The sequence below is a fragment of the Apium graveolens genome, chromosome 9 (assembly GCF_009905375.1).
Source record: "Apium graveolens cultivar Ventura chromosome 9, ASM990537v1, whole genome shotgun sequence".
Lineage (NCBI taxonomy): Eukaryota > Viridiplantae > Streptophyta > Magnoliopsida > Apiales > Apiaceae > Apium > Apium graveolens.
The window spans coordinates 154,205,905-154,233,680 of NC_133655.1; the positions used below are offsets into that span (position 1 = coordinate 154,205,905).

Below are 27,776 nucleotides of genomic sequence, written 5' to 3' on the forward strand. Positions count from 1 at the left end.
ATTTGCTAGATTTTAATAAGCGCGTTGGTTGGACTATGTATCTAGTAACCCACTAAGCTCATATTACCGGTCAAATATTTATATTGATTTCTTATTTAATACTAGTTTAAATCCCGTGCAATACACGGGTTCTCGTTAATATTTTAAATTTTTATTTATCCTGTCATATTATAATTTTAAAATATTTATTTAAATATATAATAATAATAAATTTATAAAAAAAAGTAGTATAATAACATGTATGTAGTCGTAGTTTAATACGATAATTATAGTATATCTAGTAGTTTAATGGATATATAACGCTATTTATTTCCTTTTTTAATAAAAGGATAAGTTGTGATTGTATTTTAGTAGGATAAGCAGACTGTGCGTGTAGGAATTTAATAATTTAGTAGTTTAGCGGATATATAATTATATTTATTTATTTTTTTAATAACCAAAATTAGAGAATAAAACCAAATTATATCACATTCCGGTTACACTATAGTATAGATAGATACACGTAGTATGGATGATCATATTACTTTTTAGCACTACTCATTTATCTTGATTTCGGCTTTAACATAGTAGTATAAATGATGTCAGCATGTTTGGGCCGGTACTTGTCGACGAGTGTTTGTCGATCCAAATTATAAGTTGCCTTTATACTCATAATCTGATAAGTTGAATGTTAGCAACAACGTATTTTTTTCAACTTATTTTATTTTTAGATTTTTAATTAATTTTAGCTTCAAAATATATGTTTTTAAATATTAATTTAATATAAAATTTACGAATTAAGATAATTATATTTAAAAACTATTTACATATAAGATTTCATTTAAGTAAAAAAAATAATCTAAATTATAAATAAAATTATTCAAACATTTATACTTCTTTTATAAGTATTCATGTGCCTGTGAGTATAAGGTTTCCTAAACGAACACAAGTTTTGCAGTACACTTTATTCTTAGATTTAGATAATTAAAGTGAAAAAACACAGAGACTAGTTGCATACGCATACTGAGTCTTAGATTTAAATTTAGATAATTAAAGTGAAAAAACAGAGAGACTAGTTGTATACGCATGGTGAGTGTGAAGAACGAATACTTTTGTCATAATTAAGAAAATACAGAATTAACTAGTGTAGTATATCTGTTGCAGGCAGCAGCAGCAATTTCCTTACATTATTATTACAATGTAATTAGAGTAATTAGAGTAAGAAAGACAATAATACCAGAGTTATATTAAGTTAAGAAAGACGAGAGAAATTGGAGCAGAAAATGAAGAGGGTCATCCAGATTTGGCAGGAGCTTTACGCGTCTTTGCACAATACTCAAATAAACTCCCATCAAAACAGCGTCTAACAGCTTCTTTTGTTAAGTACCCTTCTGAGTCCTTTGCCAGTATATACAGCCCTGCCCATTCCATTTTACTTGTTATCCTATTTTTTTCCAAATAAACAACATTACTCACACATACACTTTGTTAAATATCAGATTCAAGTGAGTAGGTAGACAGATATGTTTACCAGCCAAAGAAATCAAAAGCATTACGGTTGGCATTCGTCATGTGCCAGAGTTCCTTGAAAGTGAGCTTATCAGGCGCTGTATGAGCATATTTGCTAAATATGTTCTCCAGGTTTGCTGGAATAAACCTGCATTTCCAATCACTTTATTGTAGGCTCTCAATGTCACACATACACATTTGGGACTGTCCCAAAATTATTTGCTGCACGATTTCTATCAACACCAATTGAGACAATATAAAGTTTTATATAAAACTCAGTACAACAGTTTAATAAAACAAAAATCTGGAATTTGATATCATACATGAATATACAAAATAAATGACAAGCTCCCTCACCTTCCTTCTGTGTCATAGGTTGAAGTATCACTGCCATGCTTGGCTCGATGAATGTTCTCTATGTATATTGGGAAAAATGGCGATGGTAACCATGTCTGCGCCACCATACACCCATTAGAAACGAGTTAAAAAATTTATAATTGTAGGCACACGGAATGCAAACACTACAACTGTAATTAGAGATGGATAATGCTTAGTGATAATTTGTTTGTGCATGTACGATGAGTTCAAAGCTAGCATTAGATATACTGATTATTTTGTAACACACTGGCAGCTTATTCTTTGCACACTAAAGTTGAGTATTCTAGTTATTATATTTCCATGCATCTACTCTCTTTTTTTTAGTCTTATGCATCTACTCTTTACTATTGACATAAATTTTGTAACTAAAAGAGCGTAGTGCTGCCAACTACCAAGGTATAATTACAGGTTTATCAGACTTCTACTAATCTATAAATCAAGTAAAAATATATGTATGCAACAAGTATGTTTAGATATAGAGTTTGCCATTTAAAGTAATGCCTATATAATTGCATCACAAAAAAGTGTGCTGTGTAATTAAATTTTAAAATTGGCGAATCTGAGAAGAACTCACAGGAAGAGTTGCATAACTCATAGTTGCATGGATAAGCAGCATTACAATGAAAGAAGCCACCGGATTAAAGCCAATATCCCGAAAACCTTAAACACATAAGATGCATGTAAAAAAAAATTAGTTGAATCATAAAATTGTTGTGTGGTATAAAGTGTATAGCAAGAGTAGTGACAGACTGTTATATATGTTGCTGATCAGCTGAGTACGTTCGGCTGTATAATGCCGTGGATAATGCCTCTAATATTTAGATGACGTAAATTTCATACTGTGGGATTTATTAACATATATATATATATATATATATATATGAGGTACGTACAAAACTAAAATTCAAATGCGGGAAGATGTTACCTTTGAAGGTCTCCCACGGATAGAGGATGCCATTATCATCTTGATCAAAAAATGCAATATGCTGTTGAAGAACAGACATGTTGTGATGCCTGTGTCCCCATGTCCCATTCACATGTTCTGCATCCGCTGCCACCAGCGCTCTGGGAACATCTGGTCGATATTGCAACATTATCCCTTATAGTTAGAGCACTGACATGTATGCTGGAGGACACATATTGTCCGTTGATATGTTTGTGAGTGCTCTAGTTAGAGCACTGACATGTATATATATATATGCCTAATTTTTAAGCCTTGGAGGACACATATTGTCCGTTGATATGTTTGTGAGTGCTATAGTTAGAGCACATATTATTAATCAGTTATACTAAATAATTTCTGGATGCAAACACATATATATATTGTCAGATTGAACTTTGATAAAAACAAAATTCATATGTGACTCTCAAAACTTAAATCTGACAGGTTACGATACTTTGCAAAACCAAAATTTTTGGGACGCTTATCGTCTTTTGGATGAATACATCTTTCCTTTGTCTAACATAGCACTCAAACTAATACATACATGTTCTGCTACTACGAATTTACAATCCTGGGAAAATACGGTCTTCAAACCCTAAAAAAATTAAACAACAATAAAAACTCGACAGACATAAACGTGAACAAGGGGTGCATATGTTCTCTTGTATACAAATACCAACTATATTGATATCTAATCTTTGTACAATTCAATATACTTTTACTAGAATTTTCTTGTACAGATTACATGTTAATGCTATGTGTTAATTCTGGAGAAAATCCAGAATATATGTAAAAAGTTTGATATCGAAACCCTACAAATAAAAAAATATTCAAATATGTTGGAATATTGTAGAATCCAATAATTAAATTGGAAAGGTACGTACAAGGTTTAGGAAGTTTAGCATCAAGATCTTGCAAAACCTTCCTGCGAAAAGTGACGGGAGCCTTATCGGCCACAACAGACATTGCATCACTTGATGGTTTCTCATTTGGTGGTGTCTTCTCTCCCATTTCTTCTTCCTTTCTTGATATTAATTGTTTCTCTTTGGGGGGGAGACTAGTAGTGTGTGTGTGTTACTGCATGAAATATATTTTATGGCCAGGGGAAAAAATAGCAGCAATACATGATGCAGAATATTTGTAACTAACTTCGAGAGATGGTTGCATTTTGACTCGCATACTTCCATCCTATTTGTTTGCCTAAATCTATGTCCTCCACCTGTCACTACTTTTTTTTTTGTCAAGTCCATCTGTCACTACTTTGTCTCTCTCTCTCTTTTCTTTTTCGTTTTATAAATTCAGTAATATAGTATTAAAATCAGTGTTACAGATTTCGGAAATCAGAACTATTCGTTTGAGGTACCGATTTACGATTTATCGGACGATTTTTAAAAAATCGGATGATTTATCGGCGATTTATCGAAAATCGGTCAAATCATACAAATATTTTTGACCGATTTTTGAGCAATTTATCGGTAATTTTTGAAAAATCGACCGATTTTTATAACAGAAATTAAAATTATATAATATATCGCGGAAATAAATATTACCGAAACAGTGCTTTACCCCTAGATGTCCAGTCAACTGCTGTGTTATACACGCCGGAAACAAAACGGCCGTTTGCCGGGAATGAGAGATGGGGGTACTGGGACTACCCGTTGTTCTCGGTCAAGCCGCTTGAAGGGCCTCTTGAAATGGTAGAGTTCTAATTTTTTATTTAAATTCTATAATTACAAAAATATTCATGCATTAATATTAAAAAAAATTATACTCACCTAAATTAGGTGAGTACGTACCTAGGAGTATTAAGTCCGGAAAAATAACATGAAACACACATTTTTGCTTTCTTAAAGAAAAGAATTTGGAAATTTTTTTGGGGCGGGGGAGAAGTTTCTATCCAAACCAGGGAAAGAGATACCGATTAAAGCTGTGTTTTTTTGCTAATAATAAAAAAAAATTGCTAATTACAATTAAAGCTGTGTTGCACAGGTAATACTAACTAAGGTCGTTCACGAATCGAACTGAACCGAGTTTTGATGTAAACGAGCTGAGTTTTTATTTTTTGCTGACGAACCGAGCTAAGTCGAGTTTTCTTATCGAACAAGAAAAACATGTTCAAGCTCGAGCTCGTTTACTAATAAGCCGAATACGAGTTTATTCGCGAACAAATACGAGTCGAGCCGTAAACGAGCAACCCGTTAACAAATAAAAATAATACAATTTTTTGACCCACACCAACTGAATGAAGCCCGACCCAGATTTAAGCCCAAACCAAATTATTAAAAAAGCTAAACCTAAATAATGTTCATCTCCCCCGATCCTTATCTCTCCTGACTCTCTGCCTCTCTTATCATCAATTTCTCTGCTTCCTCCAGCTTCCTCCTACGTAGACTAGATTTTCAATCAAAAATACACACACAAACATAAATAGACACCACGTATTGAATACACACAAACACAACTTGACACCCAATTTACATAATTGTATCAAAAAATGTATTCAAATTCAGGGATTCATCAACAAGTATATGCAAGTGGGTTGTTGTTTAAATATATTGACTTAATGAGGTGTGTTTTTAATTTCGACGAATTGGTTGAAGTGGATGGAAATGTATGTAAGTGTGTTTTCAAAGATTCTAATTTGGTCTGTATCTCTCCGCATGTATATCTATGTATCTATCTAACATAAATGGTGATATATTGTAAAAATATTATGAATTTTTTGTATTTTTTTCGAGTTTTATCGAGCCAAAGGAGTTCGAGCCGAGCCCGAGCCGAACATAAAAAAAACTCGGCTCGAACTCATTTTCTTAATAAACACATTTTCGTGTTCGAGCTCGAGCTCGAGTTCTTAACGAACCGAGCCGAACCGAGCCGAGTTCGAGTTTGTTCGTGAACAGTTCGGTTCGTGAACAACCTAATACTAACTTATATGATGTCTTTTAAAGTTGCAGAAGGTTTGGTGGATGAAATGTACATATTAATAGTCAGATTCCTATATGAAACTAAAGCACATACAAAGAATTTCAACGCAAGAAGGCATGTAATTTCGATAAACTAAAAATAATTGTGATTAAATTTTATCGTATTTGGTCAAATTTATGGGGTACGGATAAATTCGACCATTTATGATCGAATTAAGGAGCAGTCATTTTAATCGGTTGAATTTAGTAGTTAAATTCAACTAATTTTTTATTCGGTCGAATTTAGTAGCTAAATTTGACCGATTTTTTATTCGGTCGAATTTAGTACTCCGCCAAAAAGGGGAAATTTCCCGCAAATAACTTGAATTTTGGAAAATAAATTTGACCATTTTTTGTCGAATTTAGCAAATGGTTTGGGCGGGAAATATCCTTTTTTCACCAAAAGTATTTTACTAAATTCAACCAAAAATGGTAGAATTTAATTAAATGCGACTGAAAGTGGTTGAATTTTTTGTATTAAAGAAATTTATTTTTATTTTCTAAATGCTTAGTACATATCATGCAAAGAAAAATTTTAATTGAAGGACACTTTCATTATATAAAAATATTATTTAAGTATACATATATATGATATATAGTATGTTGAATTTTTATTTGTGTTATATTTGATGAAAATTAAATAAAAATCTTAATTAGTTAGAACAAATACAAAAAAATAGTTATATCAAGAAGACATATGCTTAAATATAAATTTACTGAATATGATATAAGGTGATAAAAAAATCTTCTAATTAAATAATTATGAAGAACAAGTTTTGATAATTAAACATGAAGTTAGGGTACAGATTAAGGTTATATTATTTATTTTAAAAAATAATTTGAGCAAATCAACACGAATGAGAAGATTGTCAAAAATGAAGAGTGTACATAAAAAATAATCTACTTATATATTAAACACTAGTAAGAAATACTGGTTAAACTACTTGTTGACTATTAAAATAACAAACCAAATAAATTCATACTTTTCTAAAAATTTTGTGATATCACTAAAATATATAAATTTTAAAATCCGTATGGTTGGATTATTCATATATATTTAAAAAAAAATCAAAACATGAATATGGAACTAAAAACTAGTCGGAAGTACTATTGAAACTATTGGTTGATTGATAAAATAACAAACAAAATTAATTTTTTTTAAAACTTTTGTCATATCACCAAAATATATAGATCTTGACATCCGTACGGTTGGATCATTCGTAATATTTTTAAAAAAAATTGAAACATGAATATAAGAGTAAACACTAGTAAGAAATATAAGTGAAACTACTTGTTGACTGTTAAAATAGTAAACCAAATAAATTTATATTTTTTCTAAAAATTTTGTGATATCACTAAAATATATAAATCTTAACATCCGTATGGTTGGATTATTCATATATATATTTTTTAAAAATCAAAACATCAACATGGGACTAAACACTAGTTAGAAGTAATATTCAAAGTATTGGTTGATTGTTAAACGAATAAACAAAATCAATTTATTTTTTCTAAAATATTTGTTATATTACCAAGATATATAGATCTTGACATCCGTACAGTTGGATCATTCATAAATATATTTTTTTAAAAATTAAAATTTCAATAAAGGATTAAACACCAGTATGAAATGCTGGTGAAATTACTTGTTAACTGTTAAAATAGCAAATCAAATAAATTTATATTTTTCTAAAATTTTTGGTAAATAACTAAAATATATAGATCTTAACATTTATATGGTTGGATTATTCATATATACATATATATATATATAAAGAAATCGAAATATCAATATGTGACTAAACACTAGTTAGAAGTACTATTCAAACTATTGGTTGATTGTTAAAATAACAAACAAAATCAATTTATTTTTTTCTAAATTTTTTGTCATATCACTAAAATATATAGATCTTGACATCCATACAGTTGGATCATACATAAAAAAAAAATTAAAAATTAAAATATCAATATAGGTTTAGACACTAGTAAGAAATATTGGTCAAACTATTAGTTGACTGTTAAAATAGCAAACCAAATAAATTTATTTTTATTAAACATGTTGTCATATCACAAAAATATATATTTAAATAAAGAGTGTATGTAAAAAACCAATCTATTTAAATATTAAAATCTTAAATATTTTTTCAATAGATGTGTCATTTGCATTAAATACTACCATAACCGTAGTTGGTCAAATTTAGCTACTAAATTCTACCGAAATTGGTCAAATTTAGCTACTAAATTCGACCACAATTAGTCAAATTCAACTTCTAAATTCGACCACAAATGGTAGAATTTACCTGTGTTTTATTTTTGACTAAATCCGGTTGAAAATAGTAAATTTGACCATTATTTTGTGTTGTTAGGAATATGTTGTATGCTTGATGATAACTTGACAAAACACTCTAAGTAGATAAGTTAAATAATTTTTTTAACCATCAAGTGATGGAGTAGCTTATGTTTAAATAAGTCTGTAGCACATTCCCATATACTGTAACATCTTAGAGGTTTAGAAATTGTTAGACATTCCAAAGCATGTTGACTACTAGCAAGATATGCAAAATAGGTTGGCTAACTGTAAATAGATGATACCTTGTAATTCTGCATAAGTGAAAGAGTATTAACTGTTAAGGAAACACTAACAATAGATAAACTGCAAAGCACCTAACGGATGACTCAAGGCACTTTCAACGGAAGATCCATGAGAGACTTAACGGATAATCCAAGCTGAGTATCAACGGATAATAGATTCAAATAGCATTGAAAGCGAATAGACAGTCACATGGGTTGATTGTATATAAAGGGAATGTGGCAGCCTGTAATCAGGTTTATGAAGATCAAGAAGCATTTCCATTCCATGCAAAACAGGGACGTTCAAAGATGTTGTATCTATCTGGATTTGCATGAGACAGAGAAATGAAGAAACATGTTTTAGACCTAGATAATAGATTTAAGTTTCGTCTTATTACACATGTAACTTGGTGATATATAAACTAAGTGTAACAAAGAGTTAATTATCGATTGACACAGTCAACACAAGCAAGAACAAGAGAGCATTTGTAAGTTGTATCTTTTAGTACTCTCAAGTTCAGTTTTGTAAGAACTCTTGTAAGTAGTTATGTGCTTTTACAACACAAAGATCTTCTACATTTATATATATCTCTGGTGGAAATATCAATCCACCAGAAAGTTTTTAAAAAACTTTGTTTATTTACTTTATGTTTTGAATACTTGAATACTTCTTACCACACCTAACTTATTCAAACACTATTATATATATTTGTAAAGAGAATTTAAATTTTTCAAAAGAAACCAGAATTCCATTCAACCCCCCTTCTGTAATTCTGTTGTTAGATTTTTAGGGAATAACAATTGCTATCAGAGCAAGCTCTTGACACACTAAGAGTTTAAAGATCAAAACAAACTAACAACATGAGTAGAAAGGATGTTGGAGTGAAGATTCCACTTCTGGATAAAGATAACTATTATCACTGGAAAGTGAAGATGCACATTCATCTACTCTCTCAAGATGAAAGATATGTTGAATTCATAGAGAAAGGTCCTCATGTTCCTCGTAGAGCTGCAACAGATGCTGAAGGAGCTGTTGGATATGAGCAAACAGTCCCAAAGCCAAGGTCAGAATGAACGGATGAAGACATTGAGCAAGTTCATAAAGACAAAAAGGCCATAAATATTATGTTCAATGGTCTTGATGGAGATATGTTTAATAATGTTATCAACTGCAATACTGCCAATGATATTGGGACCAAATTCAAGTATTATGCGAAGGAACTGAGCAAGTTAGAGAAAATAAGATGCAACTACGCATACAACAGTATGAATATTTTTATTTTGAAGATGGTGAGTCACTGAGTGACATCTTCAATATATTTCAAAACCTGCTGAATGGTTTAAAGTTGTATGAGAGGATCTACCAAACTAAAGATTCCAATCTAAAATTCATGAGATCTTTACCAAAAGAATGGAAGCTAATGACTGTCTCTCCCAGAAATTCTCATTAGTATAAAGAACTTACTCTAAAGAGATTGTATGGTATCTTAAAAACCTATGAGCTCGAAATGGAGTAGGATGAGCTATTGGAGAAAGGAAGGAAGAAAGGTGGATATGTTGTACTTGTATCTAAACAAGAGAAAGGAAAAGAGTTGAAGGTTGAAGCTATGGAATATGCACCAAACTCAAGATTTTTGAAGGCAAAGGAAAAGGACTAATGGCTGAGAATGAAGATGATCCTATTCAGGATGAAATGGAGGACATAGATGAACATCTGGCTTTCCTATCAAGAAGATTTTCCAAGCTCAAATTTAAAAAGAATTTTGGAGCAATCAAGCCAAACAGAAACATGGTGGACAAGTCAAAATTCAAATGTTTCAAGTGTGGCTTGAGTGGTCACTTTGCTAATGAGTGCAGAAAGCCTAATTCTGAGAAAAGGAGGTTTGAGCCAGTGGATTATATAAAGAAATATTTTGAGTTGCTCAAACAAAAGGAAAAGGCTTTCTAATTTCAAATCTGTTATGCCAACACCCATGTCTGCATGTTCTTCTTTTTCCAGCATGCCTACATTACCAATGAATGTCATGCATATTATGCCTACACAGAATTTAAATGCACAATTTGCTAATATGCCATTTACACAAAATCCTTATTATGCTGCATTCAATATGCCACAAATGTCATTTAGCATGCCTTACTGGAATAACATGTTTGCACCATCTATGCCATATCATGTTAATCAAAATGTGCTTAATAATTCTATAATTGATCATGGGATTCATAGTCAATCCCCTAGGACTAAGGTTGATCCTCAATCACCTAAGTCTGATGGTGAAAAGCCTAAGTAACCTAAGAAAAGGGCTGACAAGGCAGGACCCAAGGAAACTTGGGTACCAAAATTAACTTGATTTGATTTTGATGTGTGCAGGGAAACAGAAAGAGTCTATGGTATCTAGACAGTGGATGCTCAAGGCACATGACTTGAGACTCTACCCTGCTCACTAAGTTCAACGAGAGAGCCCACCCAAGTATTACTTTTGGAGATGACAACAAAGGATATACTATGGGATATGGCTTGATTTCAAAAGATAATGTTGTTAGGAATATGTTGTGAACTTGATGATAAGTTAAACAAAACACCTTGGTAGATTTAACTTAGTGAATTTTGTAGCTCTCGACGGATGTTCTAATATAGTCCCGACGGATGAACTTTATAGTCCCGACGGATGACAATTTAACATCCATCGAGAGTGTAGCTTATGTAACAAATAAGTACTATAGCACATTTCTGCAAACAACATGTTTTAGTCTAGTAGATTCTGTAGGATTCTCTAAGTCATGTTGACTATTAGATAGATAAGCAGAATAGGTTGGCTAATTGTAAAATATGAGATGTCTTGTAATTCTGTATAAGTGAAATAGAGTCAAGTGACAGATAGACTCCCGACGGATGATCTACAATGCTCCCGACGGATGATCAACATATTTCCGACGGATGCTCAACATAATCCGGATGGATGATCATATTCAAAATAGCTGTTGATAGTGACAACACAGTCACATGCGTCGGGTGTTTGTAAAAGGAATGTGGCAGCCTGTTAAGCAGGATTTTGAAAACAAAGAAGCATTACTATTTCCATGCAAATATGAAGATATTCAAAGATGCTGGATAAAGTAATGTTGCAGCATGATATTAAACTAGATTTATTTTGTTTTATTGTCTTGTCTTACTGTCATGTAACTTGGTGATATATAAATCAAGTGTAGCAAGTAGAACAACTAACTAAGCAAGCACATTTTTCAAGGAGATAGATAAAGTTGTACTTGTTAAGAATTTCTTTGTAGTTTGTTTGTTCACTTGTAAAGCAGCTGTGTGCTATTCAAAGTATCACAGAGTTCTCAATATGATATATTTATATCTCTGGTGGATACTTTCAAATCCACCAGAAAGTTTTAAAGCTTGTGTTTTATTACTTAGTGTTTTGATTTCTATAACTCCTTCATTCCGTATTACAACAAATCAAACACCGTTATATATATTAAGTTAAAACATTTTTAAAATCTCAAAAGTAGCCAGAATTACATTCAACCCCCCTTCTGTAATTCTTGTTGTATTGTTAGGGAATAACAATTGGTATCAGAACAAGCTCTTGAAGTACAAAGAGTGTAAAGATCACAACAAATCAACAAGATGAACAAGAAGGATGTTGGAGTAAAGATTCCATTTCTGGACAAAGACAATTATCATCATTGGAAGGTGAAGATGCACCTACATCTCCTCTCTCAAGATGAAGCTTATGTGGACTGCATAGAAAGAGGTCCTCATGTCCCTATGAGAGCTGCTAAAGGGAATGAACCATCAGTTCCAAAACCTAGGCATTAATGGTCTGATCGAGACATTGAACAAGTCAGGAAAGATAAGAAGGCCATGAATATAATGTTTAATGGTGTCGATGGTGATATGTTTGATAACATCATTAACTGTAAAATAGCCAAAAAGGTTTGGGACACAATACAGATTATTTGTGATGGTACTGAGCAAGTAAGGGAGAACAAGATGCAACTCTTGATTCAACAATATGAGCATTTTCATTGTTATGAAAGTGAGTCACTCACTGATATTTTTAGTAGGTTTCAGAAACTATTGAATGCTCTAAAGCTGCATGGAAGAGTCTATCAGACAAAAGACTCTAATCTCAAGTTCCTAAGATCTCTTCCAAAGGAGTGGAAGCCAATGATAGTCTCATTGAGAAATTCACAAGATTACAAGGAGTTCACCTTGGAGAGACTGTATGGCATTCTGAAAACCTATAAGCTTGAAATAGAGCAAGATAAAAGAATGGAGAAGGGAAGGAAGAAGGGAGGATTCATTGCACTTGTTGCTGAATTAAAAAAGGAGAAATAGGTGAAGATGGAAGCTGTTGAATCTACATCAAAGGTCTGTGAAAGAAAGGATAAAGGGTTGGTAGCTGAAAATGAAGAACAGTTGAGCCAAGATGACATGGATGATATTGATGAGCATCTAGCATTCTTATCCAGGAGATTTTCCAAGCTCAAATTCAAGAGGAATTTTGAAGCAGCCAAGCCAAATAGAAACATGTTTGATAAGTCAAAATTCAAATGTTTGAAATGTGGCTTGGCAGGTCATTTTGCTAGTGAGTGTAGAAAGTCTGATTCCAGCAAAAAGAAGTTCGAGCCTGTTGATTATAAGCAGAAATACTTGGAGTTGCTCAAGCAAAAGGAAAGGGCTTTCATCACACAGGAGAATGACTGGGCTGTAGATGGACTAGATGAAGATGAAGAAATCAACTATGTAAATCTAGCCCTAATGGCCAAGTCATATGAAATAGAAACAAGTTCATCAAGCAATCAGGTAATCACAACCAATCTAGCTCATTTGTCTAAAGCTGAGTGTAATGATGCAATAAATGACATGTCTACTGAGTTATATCACCTGTGTGTTACACTTAAGTCCCTCACTAAGGAAAATGCTAAAATTAAAGAAAACAATTTGTTTTTAAGTGAGAGGAATAATGTGCTAGAGTCTCAATTTATTGAGTTTGAAAAATTGAAATTGGAATGCAAGGTTGCTAAGGATGAACTTACTGAATCCTTAAAGAAAGAAGAGATTTTAAGAAAGCAACTTGAACGAGAACATGAAGTAATTAAAGCATGGAAATCATCTAGAGATGTTCATGCTCAAATTACTAAAGTTCAAGGTATAGAATCCTTTTGTGATGCAGCCCAGAAAAAGAGCAAAGAGAAGCTTGATTCCAATCTGGTTGAAGGACTCTTTACAGATGTGGACCCGTCGGATAATCAAAAGGATTATCCGTCGAGAGACAAGGAGCCACATTTGTCAGTTCAGAGTAAACCAGTTAGCAGAGCTAAGTTAGTTAAATTGAATGAGAAATATGGATCGGTTTCTAAAAACTTTGTTCCAGGAGAATCAAGTCAAGTTAGAAAAGAAAAGAAAGCTAATGTTAGTCATATGTCTATCAAGCAATTGAATGACATACGGGAAAAGATTGAGGTTGAAACAGAAGCTAAAAGGAAAAACAATAGAAATGGGAAGGTAGGGATTAAAAAACATAACAACTACACACCTGATAAATATGCACCAAGAAAAATCTGTGTTAAGTGTGGTAGTGTTAATCACTTATCTGTTAATTGCAAGATTGCTATGCCTACTCCCATGTCCGCACCTTCTTCTTTTTCTAACATGACTGATATGTCTGCAATGACTATGAATGCTATGCCTGCTCAGAATATGAATGCACAATTTGCTAATATGCCATTTACACCTAATCCTTATTATGATGTATTTAGTATGCCTTAAATGCCATTCAGCATGCCTTACTGGAATAATATGTTTGCAAATAGCATTCCTTTTTATGTAAACCAAAATGTGCATGATAATTATGTTTCAATAACTTGTTTCAAAGGTCCAACTCAAATGACTAAGGATGAATCTCAGATCCCCAAATCAAATGAGATCAAACCTAAGAAACCAAGGAAAAGGGCTAACAAGGCAGGACCCAAGGAAACTTGGGTACCAAAATTAACTTGATTTGGTTTTGATGTGTGCAGGGAAACAGAAAGAATCTTTGGTATCTTGACAGTGGTTGCTCAAGGCACATGACTGGAGATTCTACCCTGCTCACTGAGTTCAAGGAAAAAGCTGGCCCAAGTATCACTTTTGGAGATGACAACAAAGGTTATACTGTGGGATATGACTTGATTTCAAAGGATAATGTCATCATTGAAGAGGTTGCCCTAGTGGATGGACTCAAGCATAATTTGTTGAGTATCAGCCAACTTTGTGATAAGGGCAACTCAGTCACTTTTAATTCAGAAGCCTGTGTCGTGACCAATAAAAAGAGCAACAAAGTGGTTCTCACTGGAGTGAGAAAAGGAAATGTGTACCTAGCTAATTTCAACTCATCAAATGCAGACTCAATAACTTGTCTTCTCAGTAAAGCAAGTCAAGATGAAAGTTGGCTATGGCACAAGAAACTGTCCCATCTAAACTTCAAGACCACGAATGAGCTAGTCAAGAAAGAGTTGGTCAGAGGTATTCCTCAAGTGGAGTTTACTAAGGATGGATTATGTGATGCCTGCCAGAAAGGAAAGCAGATTAAAGCATCATTCAGAAAGAAGCTTGATTCAACAATTGAAGAACCTTTGCAACTGTTGCACATGGATTTGTTTGGACCAGTCAATGTGTTATCCATCTCAAGGAAAAGATATTTCCTAGTAATTGTAGATAATTTCTCAAACTTCTCTTGGACATATTTTCTAAAGTCTAAAGATGAATCTAGTGAAATCATCATCAATCACATAAGGCAAGTCAACAATCATCTTGACTTTAAAGTGAGACGAATCAGGAGTGACAATGGAACCGAGTTCAATAATTCTGTGATGAGATCATATTTTGAAGAAAATGAGATTATGCATTAGTTCTCTGCAGCTAGAACTCCACAACAAAATGGAGTGGTGGAAAGGAAAAATAGATCTCTTATTGAAGCTGCAAGAATAATGCTAGAAGAATCAAAGTTACCAACATACTTTTGGGCTGAAGCTGTGAATACTGCATGCTCACTCAAAATATTTCTTTGGTTAATCAAGAAAAATGCATGACACCCTACCAATTGTTCAAGAATAGGAAGCCAACTCTAAATTTCTTACATGTCTTTGGCTGCAAATGCTATATCTTAAGGAATCAAACTAATCAACATGAAAAGTTTGATGCCAAAGCAGATGAAGGAATTTTTGATGGATATGCTGTGGGAAAAGCATATATCTACAATCTAAGAACCAACATTGTTATGGAATCTGTGCATGTTGTGTTTGATGATAAAAAGATTGAAGGACTATAAGATGGAGATTTCCATGAGAGCCTCAAATTCGATAATGTTGAGATGGTTAGTCATGATAGTGATGATGAAAGTGATCAAGAAATAGTGGCTAAGGACAATATAAAAAAATCTACACCTAATGAAGCAAATAACTCAACATCCGTCAAGTTACATAATGCTTCATCCGTCGGTAGACAATCAGCTTCATCCGTCGAGATAGAAAGTGGATCATCCGTCAGAACAACAAGAGAAGCTGCGAGTCAAAACAGATCACTTACTGAAAGAACCCTGTAACACCCCCAAATCTTGGGTCGGGGATCCGGGTTGTCACGAGTTCCATTTCCCTTAATAACACCCAATCTTAATAAATAATCAACTACTCTGTACTGTGACCCCACAATAAACACACACACCACACGTTATAGTCTCAGAGATGAACACTCAAAAATAACACAAGTCCTTATATTCCACAATTATAAACAGTTATACCTTAAAAAGGTTCTGAATAAATTTACACATTCCTTGCCATTATTACAATTCATATTATACATAAGTCTGGTTCATCAATAGTTGAAAACCTAGCCTATTGGTAGCTCCTACCTCAGCTACGGCGGCATCAACGCTTTTAGAAGACTGCATAACGTTTTCTAACCGCTTGCGAATCGGGAGCTTGGTCCTGTTCATCTTTTCTATCTGTTGTTGTGTGATGAAAGAAGAAAGCAAGGGTGAGCAGCAAGCCCACCAAAATAATATGTATAATGATTAACAATATATGAGCCTTCTCATAGTACTCATGAAAGTCTTGGTCAAAAGAAATGAACCAAGTTTGATATCTTAATGCGATGAAGTCGCAAAATATTCAGTATATATACATATATACTTTTCAAAATCTTGGAAGTCCTCTTCCATGCATAATATACACAGAGTTCCAGTTTATAACTGTATAAAAATATCGTTGCAAGGTGATCTCATATATCTACCCTTGTCTCAACATTTTTCTGAAAATCTTTGATATGCATAAGATAATCATTAACTAGATATAAGTTGAAAATATGAAGTTACAAGATACCCCAATATACTTATATCTTTTCCAAATATTACTTGAACTACCACCGTTCAAGTTATAATCAGTTCAAAAGTTCATCACATAGATGAGACTACAAGACAAGATTTGAATAGATTCAATCTTTGAATATCATTATAAATAATGAAGTTACGAGATACTTCATTAAATCCCGATATATATATACACCTATATATACATTTCATACACTCCTTGAAAACCTCTGTTATGAAAATTATAAACAGAGTTGCAATATCCAATGAATTTGGAAAGGAGAAAACCTTGGCATAATCCTGATATCTTGCTGATCAGGCAAAGATACCAATAAGTAACCTTTTCTACTAGTAGATGGACGAATTCCCCACTGGTCATCACCCTGGCCGCAATAGGACCTTATGCTGGACTGCCACTCAGCCACTTACGCATTTGATGGACTCCCACTGAGCCACTTACACTTTCATGGACGCCCACTGAGCCCATGTTGCTTATGCCGACTCAAATAGATGAACTTACTTCCCGAACGATGGGCAAGTAATCAAGATGTTTTCTCAAAACAGCAACCTCGTTGCGAATGTAAAATACACCACTGAGCCGGATCCCTCAAGTTTTGAACGAGTATTTAAATCCCCTTTAAAAGGAAGATCTTAAATATAAAAATGAGTTTTGGGATCCGCTCTAACTTTTAAAAATCATTTTGAAGACTCGAAAACACTTTAAAGAGTGTTTGGAGTAATGCTGATTTAATGAAATAAATCAGTCCCAATATATTAGAAAATATCTGAATATTATTATTTAAATAATATTCCCATAAAGAATAATCTTTATAAAAATAATTGAAGTAGAAGTTTTAAAACTTATACTTGAAATGAGTATTAAATAACCAAAGATATACTTATACGAAAGTACTATCTTTATTTGAATAATCAAAGATAAGTTTGATTATCGACACCTTATTCTTTAATAAAATAAAGAATATATCTCAGCAAATAATCGGAGTCATAGATCCTCAAATGAATATTCAAATAATATTCATTAAATAATATAAACTGAGTCATAAGCCCTCGAATGAATATTCAAATAATATTCAATAAATAATATAAAGGAGTCATAAGCACTCGAATAAATATTCAAATAATATTCAAATAATAAAATAAAAGGAGTCATAAGTCCTCGAATGAATATTCAAAATAATATTCATTTAATAAAATAAAGAAGTCATAAGCCCTCGAATGAATATTCAAAATAATATTCATTTAATAAAATAAAGAAGCCATAAGCCCTCGAATGAATATTCAAAATAATATTCATTTAATAAAATAAAGAAGTCATAAGTCCTCGAATGAATATTCGTAATAATATTCATTTAATAAAATAAAGAAGTCATAAGCCCTCGAATGAATATTCAAAATAATATTCATTTAATAAAATAAAGAAGCCATAAGCCCTCGAATGAATATTCAAAATAATATTCATTTACTAAAATAAAGAAGTCATAAGTCCTCGAATGAATATTCGTAATAATATTCGTTAAATAAAATAAAGGAGTCATAAGCCCTCGAATGAATATTCGTAATAATATTCATTAAATAAAATAAAGGAGTCATAAGCCCTCGAATGAATATTCGTAATAATATTCATTAAATAAAATAAAGTTATCGAATAAACCTTAATCGATTAATAGTTTTAAAAACTATATCAATATATATATAAATATATATTATACTCGGGAGTCTCGCCTCCCGGTTTTAGAAAAAGTTCACATTTTGATCCCCTATACTAAGGGTATACGCAAATACCGCTTATCTCTAGCATAGGTATTATGCAACGAATAAGCATTTGAACCAACAGATATATAAATCAAGAATACGAAACAGGCATGCATATATACCATATCACATGCTACAATATATCGCAAGAATTTACTAATAACAAATATGCATTTATCACAAGATCATGCATATACACATATACATCACAACAACAGTATAACGGGTAGAAAACTTGTCTGAGCGACTGGGGGTGATAAAAGGCTCGGGACGAGTCTGGTAACCTATAAACAACAAGTAAGTTGGAATTAAACCAAAGTCACTTGTAAATCTATACTCTAACTACCTTAGACTCTAACGCTCGCTTTGCGCTTACTGATTCTCTTAAGTCACTCGAGTACCCTCGGCTCCACCATTTTTTATAATTTAACCATTACAAGTTTTAAGGCGATTCCTTCGCGAGTGTCTTACCAACTGCCTAACACTCTTACCATAATTGTTTCATACACTAATTAACCCTTTTTGGTCTTTAACCTATGTTTCAAAGTAAGGCGAGGGGAAAAGTTTCGTTCGCGAAACGCCGTTACTTAAAACGGTCGTTTCTCCTAAACCGTATATCGGAATCAAATGAACTACATATCAAAACGAAGCTCGTAACATGAACTATCTAAACATGGCAATGGTCATAATATAGCAGGGAGTTCTCGGGTCCAAATGTTATGAACAAAAGCAGTCTAAAGTAAATCGGACATTACGACGGCTATGTTTACGCGATTACCAATGTTTAAACTACTCCAATTAACCACCAACCAACTTATAACCATCAATACAACAAAACTTCACCTAAAACATACCACATCAGTCCATAATCTCCAAGGTTTTCAACTCAAACAACCACAATCAAGACCTATGAACTATAATCAAGCTTCAATTACCAAAACACTTCCAAATCAAACCAAACTACTAATAATCACAATCCATGCTTCTCATTTCACAAAACCAACCATTAAACTTACTAACAAATAAAGTAAAGGCTAGGGTTTGAAGTTTATACCTTCCTTGGGAGGTGTTAAGTTGCTAGGAAGCCTTAGGGAGCCTCCTACAAGCTTGATCTTTCCAAAGAAATCAAGAACACAAAGTTAAGCTTTGAAGTTTCTAAAAGTCCGATTTAAAGAACTGTAAAAATGAGGGTCTTACCATGATTATTTGGACGAGACTTGTGAACAAGAGTTGTAGGCCATCTCAATACCTTTCCAACGAGCTATAGAACACAATATTTGAGTGAGAAATGAAGGAGATACAACAGTTTTAGTGTGCTGGTTCTGTTTTGGCCGAGAGCAATGGAAATGGGGGAGGAAATGCTTTTGCTTTCTTGTGTTGGTGAAATAATGTGGTGGATAATGATGGGTTGTCTTGATATTTTGCTAGGTTAATAATAAACAAAGGAGTTAGTGGAAGATAATCTCACCATTTGCCATGTGTTGGTGATTTGTGGTGAGATGAGATCATCCCTAGTTAACTATATAATTAACTAGCCATTCCTTCCTAACTATCACTTGGTTTCTTGTTTGATCAACCATCCACTTGTCTTGCCACTTGCAAAGGTATTTACAAGAGTCGTTATTCATTTCTTTGTCCGGTTATCACTCAATCTCGTTGATCGTTTGGTTAAATACCTTAATGGTTTTATTGATAAAATCTTCTTGGTATTTTTAATACCTAAATTAATTCTCCTTTATAATCCTTGAATTTAAAATCCTTCATCTTAATATTAATTCCTTAAATCCCTTAATGTCTGGTGGAAATCTCGGGGAAAAATAAAAGTGCTCGTTTTCAAAATCCGACAGCTTTTACATACACTTATTTTCTTTATGGAATACTAATACGATCTTAGAATTTTCATAACAGTACTCCTATATATCGTGGTCTGATAATTTTTCTTAATCAGCATTGTCAGCAAAAGTTACTATTCATCCGGGTTTCAAAAATCTCCAAAAATTGGGGTTATTACAAATCCCATCTTTAATTTAAAGATCCACAAACTCAGGGGGAGTTTCTTATAATCAAAACTCAGTCACACATCAAGACAACAATGAGGCCTCTTCATCTAGAGCTAATCTACCACAACAGAGAAAATGTACTAGAGATCACCCTTTTGAGCTCATTATTGGTGATGCATCTTCTAAAGTTTAAATAAGGAAAGCAATTCAAGAAGAATATAGAAGAAGCTCTGTTGGATCCTGATTGGGTTTTAGCTATGTAGGAAGAGCTAAACCAATTTAAAAGGAACAAAGTATGGAAGCTGGTACCTAAGCCTAAAGAAAAGAATCCAATTGACACCAAGTGGGTATTCAGAAACAAGATGGATGAAAATGGTGTTAGGAATATGTTGTGAACTTGATGATAAGTCAAACAAAACACCTTAGTAGATTTAACTTGGTGAAAAATTGTAGCTCTCGACGGATGATCTAATATAGCCCCAACGAATGAACCTTATAATCCCGACGGATGACAATTTGACATCCATCGAGAGTGTAGCTTATGTAACAAATAAGTACTGTAGCACATTTCTACAAACAACATGTTTTAGTCAGGTAAATTTTGTGTAGGGTTCTCTAAGTCATATTGACTACTAGATTGATATGCATAATAGGTTGACTAATTATATATATGAGATGTATTATAATTATGTATAAGTAAAATAGAGTCAATTGGCAGATAAACTCCCGACGGATGATCTACAAGACTCCCGACGGATGATCAACAAAGTTCCCGACGGATGACCAATATAGTCCCGACGGCTGATCAAATTAAAAATAGTTGTTGACAGTGAAAACACAGTCACATGTGTTGGGTGTTTGAAAAAGGAATGCGGCAGCCTGTTAAGAAGGATTTTGAGAACAAAAAAGCATTACCATTTCCATGCAAATGTGAAGATATTCAAAGATGATGAAATAGAGTAGTGAAGCAGCATGGAGTTAGGCTAGATATATTTTGTTTTATTATCTTGTCTTACTATCATGAAACTTGGTGATATATAAACCAAGAGTAGCAAGTAGAACATAGGACAAATAAGCAAGTTTATTTTCATAGAAACATATCAAGCTGTATACTGCAAGAATTTCTCTGTAGTTTGTTTGTTCAACTTATAAAGTAGTTGTGAGCTATTCAAAGCTTCACAGAGTTCTTATTCTAATATATATATATATATATATATATATATATATATATATATGGCGGATACATTCAAATCCACCAGAAAGTTTTAAAGTCTTCTGTTTTATTACTTAGTGTTTTGATTTCAATTATCTTTCTATTCCGCACTTTAGCAAATCAAACACTGTTATATGTATTAAGTTAGAACATTTTTAAAATTAAGAAAATGAGCCAGAATTACATTCAACCCCCCTTCTATAATTCTTGTTGTATTGTAAGGGAATAACAATTGGTATTAGAGCAAGCTCTTGAAGTACAAAGAGTTTAAAGATCACAACAAACAACAAGATGAACAAAAAGGATGTTGGAGTTAAAATTCCATTTCTGGACAAAGATAATTATCACCACTGGAAGGTGAAGATGCACCTACATCTTTTTTCTCAAGATGAGGACTATGTGGAATGCATAGAGAGAGGTCCTCATGTACCAATGAGAGCTGCAACTGGTAATGAACCATCTGTTCCAAAACCTAGGCATGAATGGTCAGATCCTGATATTGAGCAAGTCGGGAAGGATAAGAAAGCCATGAACATATTGTTCAATGGAGTTGATGGTGATATGTTTGATAACATCATTAACTGTAAAACGGCCAAAGAGGTTTGGGACACCATCCAGATTATTTGTGATGGTACTGAGCAAGTAAGGGAGAACAATATGCAGCTCATAATTCAGCAATATGAGAATTTCCACTGTGAAGATGGTAAGTCACTCACTGATATATTTAGTAGATTTTAAAAGCTACTAAATGCTCTAAATCTGTATGGAAGAGTCTATCAAACAAAAGACTCTAACCTCAAGTTCCTTAGATCTCTCCCAAAGGAGTGGAGGTCAATGACAGTCTCATTGAGAAATTAACAAGATTACAAGGAGTTCACCTTGGAAAGACTTTATGGCATCCTAAAAACCTATGAGCTTGAAATAGAGCAAGATGAAAGGATGGAGAAAGGAAGGAAGAAAGGAGGGTCCATAGCACTGGTTGCTGAGTTAGAGAAGGAAAATGAGATGAAGGTAGAAACTGTTGAGTCTACTTCAAAGGTCTGTGAAAGCAAGGGTAAAGGGTTGGTAGATGAAAATGAAGATCAGTTGAGCCAAGATGAAATGGATGAAATTGATGAATATCTAGAATTCTTGTCCAAGAGATTTTCCAAGCTCAAATTCAAGAAGAATTTTGGAGCAGCCAAGCCAAACAGAAACATGGTTGATAAATCAAAATTCAAGTGTTTCAAATGTGGCTTGGTGGGTCATTTTTCCAGTGAATGTAGAAAGTCTGATTCCAGAAAAAAAAAGTTTGAGCCTGTTGATTATAAACAGAAATACTTTGAGTTACTCAAACAAAAGGAAAGGGATTTCATCACACAGGAGAATGACTGGGCTGCAGATGGATTCGGTGAAGATGAAGAAACAAGCAATGCCAAACTAGCCCTAATGGCCAAATCTAATGAAATAGAAACAAGTTCTTCAAGCAATCAGGTAATCACCACTAACCTAGCTCATTTATCTAAAGCCGAGTGTAATGATGCAATAAATGATATGTCTGCATAATTATATCACCTACGTGTTACACTTAAGTCTCTCACTAAGGAAAATGCTAAAATTAAAGAAAATAATTTGTGTTTAAGTGAGAGGAATAATGTGCTAGAATCTCAGTTTATTGAATTTGAGAAATTGAGAATTGAATGTAAGATTACTAAGGATGAAATAACTGAGTCTATGAAGAAAGAAGAAATTTTAAAGAAGCAGCTTGAACGAGAACAGGAAGTGATTAAGGCATGGAAATCATCTAGAGATGTTCATGCTCAAATCACTAAAGTTCAGGGTATTGAGTCCTTTTGTGATGCAGCCTAGAAAAAGAGTAAAGAGAAGCTTGAGTCCAATTTGGTTGAAGGTTTGTTGACAGATGTAGACTCGACGAATGATGAAAATCATCCGTCGAATAATCAAAAAGATTATCCGTCGGGAGAAAAGGAGCAACATCTGTCGGTTGTGAGTAAACTAGTTAGCAAAGCTAAGCTAGCTAAGTTAAATGAGAAATATGGATCAGTTTCTAAACCCTTTATTCCAGGATAATCAAGTTAAGTTAGGAAAGAAAAGAGAGTTAATGTTGGGCATCTGCCTATCAAGCAATTGAATGACAGATTAGAAAAGATTGAGGTTAAAACAGAAGCTAAAAAGAAAAACAATAGAAATGGGAAAGTAGGAATTAACAAACATAACAACTACACACCTGATAAATATGCACTAAGAAAAATCTGTGTTAAGTGTGGTAGTGTTAATCATTTGTCTGTTAATTGCAAGCTTGCCATGCCTACTCCCATGTCTGCACCCTCTTCTTTTCCCAACACGACTTCCATGCCTACCATGCCTATGAATGCTATGTCTACTCATATGAATGCACAATTTGATAATATGCCATATGCACCTAATCCTTATTATGCTGTATTTAGTATGCCTCAAATGCCATTTAGCATGCCTTACTGGAATAACATGTTTGCAAATAGCATGCCTTTTCATGTAAACCAAAATGTGCAAGATAATTATATTTTAATGTCTGGTTTCAAAGGTTCAACTCAAATGACTAAGGATGAATCTGATATTCTCAAGTCAAATGAGATCAAACCTAAGAAACCAAAGAAGAAAGCTAACAAGGAAGGACCCAAGGAAAATTGGGTACCAAAATCAACTTGATTTGATTTTGATGTGTGCAGGGAAAGAGAAAGAATATCCGGTATCTAGATAGTGGTTGCTCAAGGCACATGACTAGAGATTCTACCCTGCTCACTGAGTTCAAGGAAAGAGTTGGACCAAATATTACTTTTGGAGATGACAGCAAATGTTATACTGTGGGATATGGCTTGATTTCAAAAGACAATGTCATCATTGAAGAGGTTTCCCTAGTGGATTGTCTTAAGCATAATTTGTTGAGTATCAGCCAGCTTTGTGATAAGGGCAACTCGATTACCTTCAATTCAGAAGCCTGTGTTGTGACAAACAAAAAGAGCAACAAAGTGGTTCTCAATGGAGTGAGAAAAGGAAATGTGTATTTAGCTGACTTCAACTCATCAAATGCAGAATCAGTTACTTGTCTATTCAGTAAAGCAAGTCAAGATGAAAGTTGGTTATGGCACAAGAAGCTGTCCCATCTAAACTTTAAGACCATGAATGAGCTTGTAAAGAAAGAATTGGTTAGAGGTATTCCTCAAGTGGAGTTTACTAAGGATGGATTGTGTGATGCCTGCCAGAAAGGATAGCATATCAAAGCATCATTCAGAAAAAAGCTTGATTCAACAATTGAAGAACCTTTGCAACTGTTGCACATGGATTTATTTGGACCAGTCAATGTGTTATCCATCTCAAGGAAAAGATAATACCTAGTAATTGTAGATGATTTCTCAAAGTTCTCTTGGATATATTTTCTAAAGTCCAAAGATGAAGCTAGTGAAATCATCATTAATCACATAAGGCAAGTCAACAACCATCCTCACTTTAAAGTAAGAGGAATCAGGAGTGACAATGGAACTGAGTTCAAGAACTATATGATGAGATCATTTTATGAAGAGAATGGAATTATGCATGAGTTTTCTGCAGCTAGAACTCCTCAACAAAATGGAGTGGTGGAAAGGAAAAACAGATCTCTAATTGAAGCTGCAATAACAATGCTAGAAGAATCAAAGTTACCAACATATTTTTGGGCTGAAGCTGTGAATACTGCATGCTACATTCAGAATATATCTTTGGTTAATCAAGCCAAATGCATGACTCCTTATCAGTTGTTCAAGAATAGGAAGCCAACTCTAAATTTCTTCATGTCTTTTGCTGCAAATGTTATATCTTAGGGAATCAAACTGATCAACATGGGAAGTTTGATGCCAAAGCAGATGAAGGAATTTTTGTTGGATATGCTGTTGGAAAAGCTTATAGAATCTAAAATCTAAGAACCAACATTGTTATGGAATCAGTACATGTTGTGTTTGATGATAAAGAGATTAAAGGACTGCAAGATGGAGATTTCCATAAAAGCCTCAAATTTGATAATGTTGAGATGGTTAGTGATGACAGTGATGATGAAAGTGATCAAGAAACAGTGGCTAAGGATAATGCAGAAAAATCTACAATTAATGAAGAACATAATTCAACATCTGTCGAGTTACAAAATGCTTCATCCGTTGGTAGACAATCAGCCTCATCCATCGAGATACAAAGTGCATCATCCGTCGGAACAATGACAGAAGCTGAGAGTCATAAAAGATCACCTAAAGATAGTACCCCTTCCTCAAATCAAAAATTCACAAACTCAAGGGGAGTTTTTCATAATCAAAACTCAGTCACACATCAAGACAATAATGAGGTCACTTCATCTAGAGCCAATCTACCACAACAGAGAAAATGGACTAAAGATCACCTTTTTGAGCTCATTATTGTTGATGCATCCTCTAGAGCTCTAACAAGGAAAGAAACTCAAAAAGAATGTCTGTATAGCAGCTTCCTTTCTAAGGAAGAACCAAAGAAGGTAGAAGAAGCTCTGTTGGATCCTAATTGAATTTTAGCTATGCAGGAGGAGCTAAATCAATTTGAAAGGAACAAGGTATGGAAACTGGTACCCAAGCCTAAAGAAAAGAATCCAATTGACACCAAGTGGGTATTCAGAAATAAGATGGATGAAAATGGCATATTTGTCAGGAACACAGCTAGATTGGTTGCTAAGGGCTATTGTCAACAAGAAGGGATAGATTTTGATGAAACTTTTGCTCCTGTTGCAAGACTTGAAGCCATTAGAATTTTCTTTGCCTATGCAGCCCATGCCAATTTCAAAGTCTATTAAATGGATGTCAAAAGTGCCTTTCTGAATGGAGATCTGGAAGAGAAAGTCTATGTCAGTCAGCCTCCTGGATTTGAAGATCCAAATTTTCTAGAATATGTCTACTATCTTTTGAAAGCACTTTATGGACTGAAGCAAGCACCTAGAGCCTGGTATGACACTTTATCAAAGTTTCTTTTAGAAAACCACTTCACAAGAGGTATAGTTGATAAAACTTTATTCTTTAGAAATGTTAAGGCTCTATTATACTTGTTCAAATTTATGTAGATGACATTATATTTGGCTCTACATATGAAAAAGTTTGCAAAAAGTTTGCCAAATTGATGTAAAGTAAGTATGAAATGAGCATGATGGGAGAACTAACTTACTTTTTTGGTTTACAAGTTAAGCAAGTTAGTAATGGAATATTCATTAGTCTAAACCAAATATATTTTTGATCTTTTAAAGAAGTTTGATCTAATGGATTGCACATCTGCAAAAACTCCCATGGCCATTGCAACTAAACTTGAATTAAACACTATTGAAAAGTCTGTAGACATTTCAAGCTATAGGGGCATGATTGGTTCACTTCTGTACTTAACAGCTAGTAGGCCAGTATAATGTTTGCTACCTATCGTTATACTAGATTTCAGGCTCATCCTAGAGAATCTCATTTAGTAGCTATTAAGAGAATTTTCAGATATCTCAAGGGAACACTAAAACTTGGCATTTGGTACCCTATATATTCTGGTTTTGATCTAACTGGTTATACAGATGCAGATTATGCAGGTTGTAAAATTGATAGAAAAAGTACAACAGAAACCTGTCAATTTTTAGGAAACAATCTTGTGTCCTGGTTCAGTAAAAAGCAAAATTCAGTTTCTACTTCTACAACTGAAGCCGAATATATTGCTGCTGGTAGTTGCTGTACACAGATTTTATGGATGAAAAACCAATTGTCGGACTATGTTCTATAAGTGGACAGAATTCCTATTTTCTGTGATAACACAAGTGCAATTGCCATCACTAAAAATCCCGTACAACATTCAAGAACAAAGCATATAGACATCAAGTATTCCACAATACCATTCATCAGGTACCACTTCATTAGGGAACATGTGATGAATGGTATTATGGAACTTCATTTTGTTCCAAGTGAAAAGCAGCTTGCAGATATCTTTACCAAGTCACTTGATGAATCCACCTTTTGCAGGTTGGTAAGTGAGTTAGGTATGCTTAATTACTCTTAAATCATTACATAGATTTTTTCAAGTTGTAATGCAGCAAGAAACTTA

The 27,776-nt window shown here is 33.5% G+C and overlaps 1 protein-coding gene across 2 annotated transcripts; it reads right to left on the reverse strand.

Annotated features, from left to right (window-relative positions):
- Window positions 1-1,069: 1,069 nt before the first annotated feature.
- LOC141686654 (putative peroxygenase 3) lies at window positions 1,070-3,958 on the reverse strand. 2 transcript variants are annotated; one of them, XM_074491695.1, is made up of 6 exons: window positions 3,694-3,958; window positions 2,792-2,941; window positions 2,441-2,526; window positions 1,846-1,940; window positions 1,511-1,636; window positions 1,070-1,397 (listed from the first exon to the last, which is right to left on the reverse strand). In XM_074491695.1, exons 1-6 carry the CDS (start codon window positions 3,818-3,820, stop codon window positions 1,343-1,345), a joined length of 639 nt encoding a protein of 212 aa, XP_074347796.1. In that variant the 5' UTR covers window positions 3,821-3,958; the 3' UTR covers window positions 1,070-1,342. The 2 variants fall into 2 exon arrangements, with proteins under 2 accessions (XP_074347796.1, XP_074347795.1); XM_074491694.1 differs by having other exon boundaries at window positions 1,070-1,423.
- Between the last annotated feature and the right edge of the window lie 23,818 nt (window positions 3,959-27,776).

Coding starts and splice junctions, on each gene's coding strand:
- LOC141686654 (XM_074491694.1), bottom strand. CDS start 3,820: ATGGGAGAGAAGACACCACCAAATGAGAAACCATCAAGTGATGCAATG. Junction 2,527..2,791: donor TCCGTGGGAGACCTTCAAAG/GTAACATCTTCC, acceptor TATGTGTTTAAG/GTTTTCGGGATATTGGCTTT. Junction 1,637..1,845: donor ACCTATGACACAGAAGGAAG/GTGAGGGAGCTT, acceptor TTGGAAATGCAG/GTTTATTCCAGCAAACCTGG.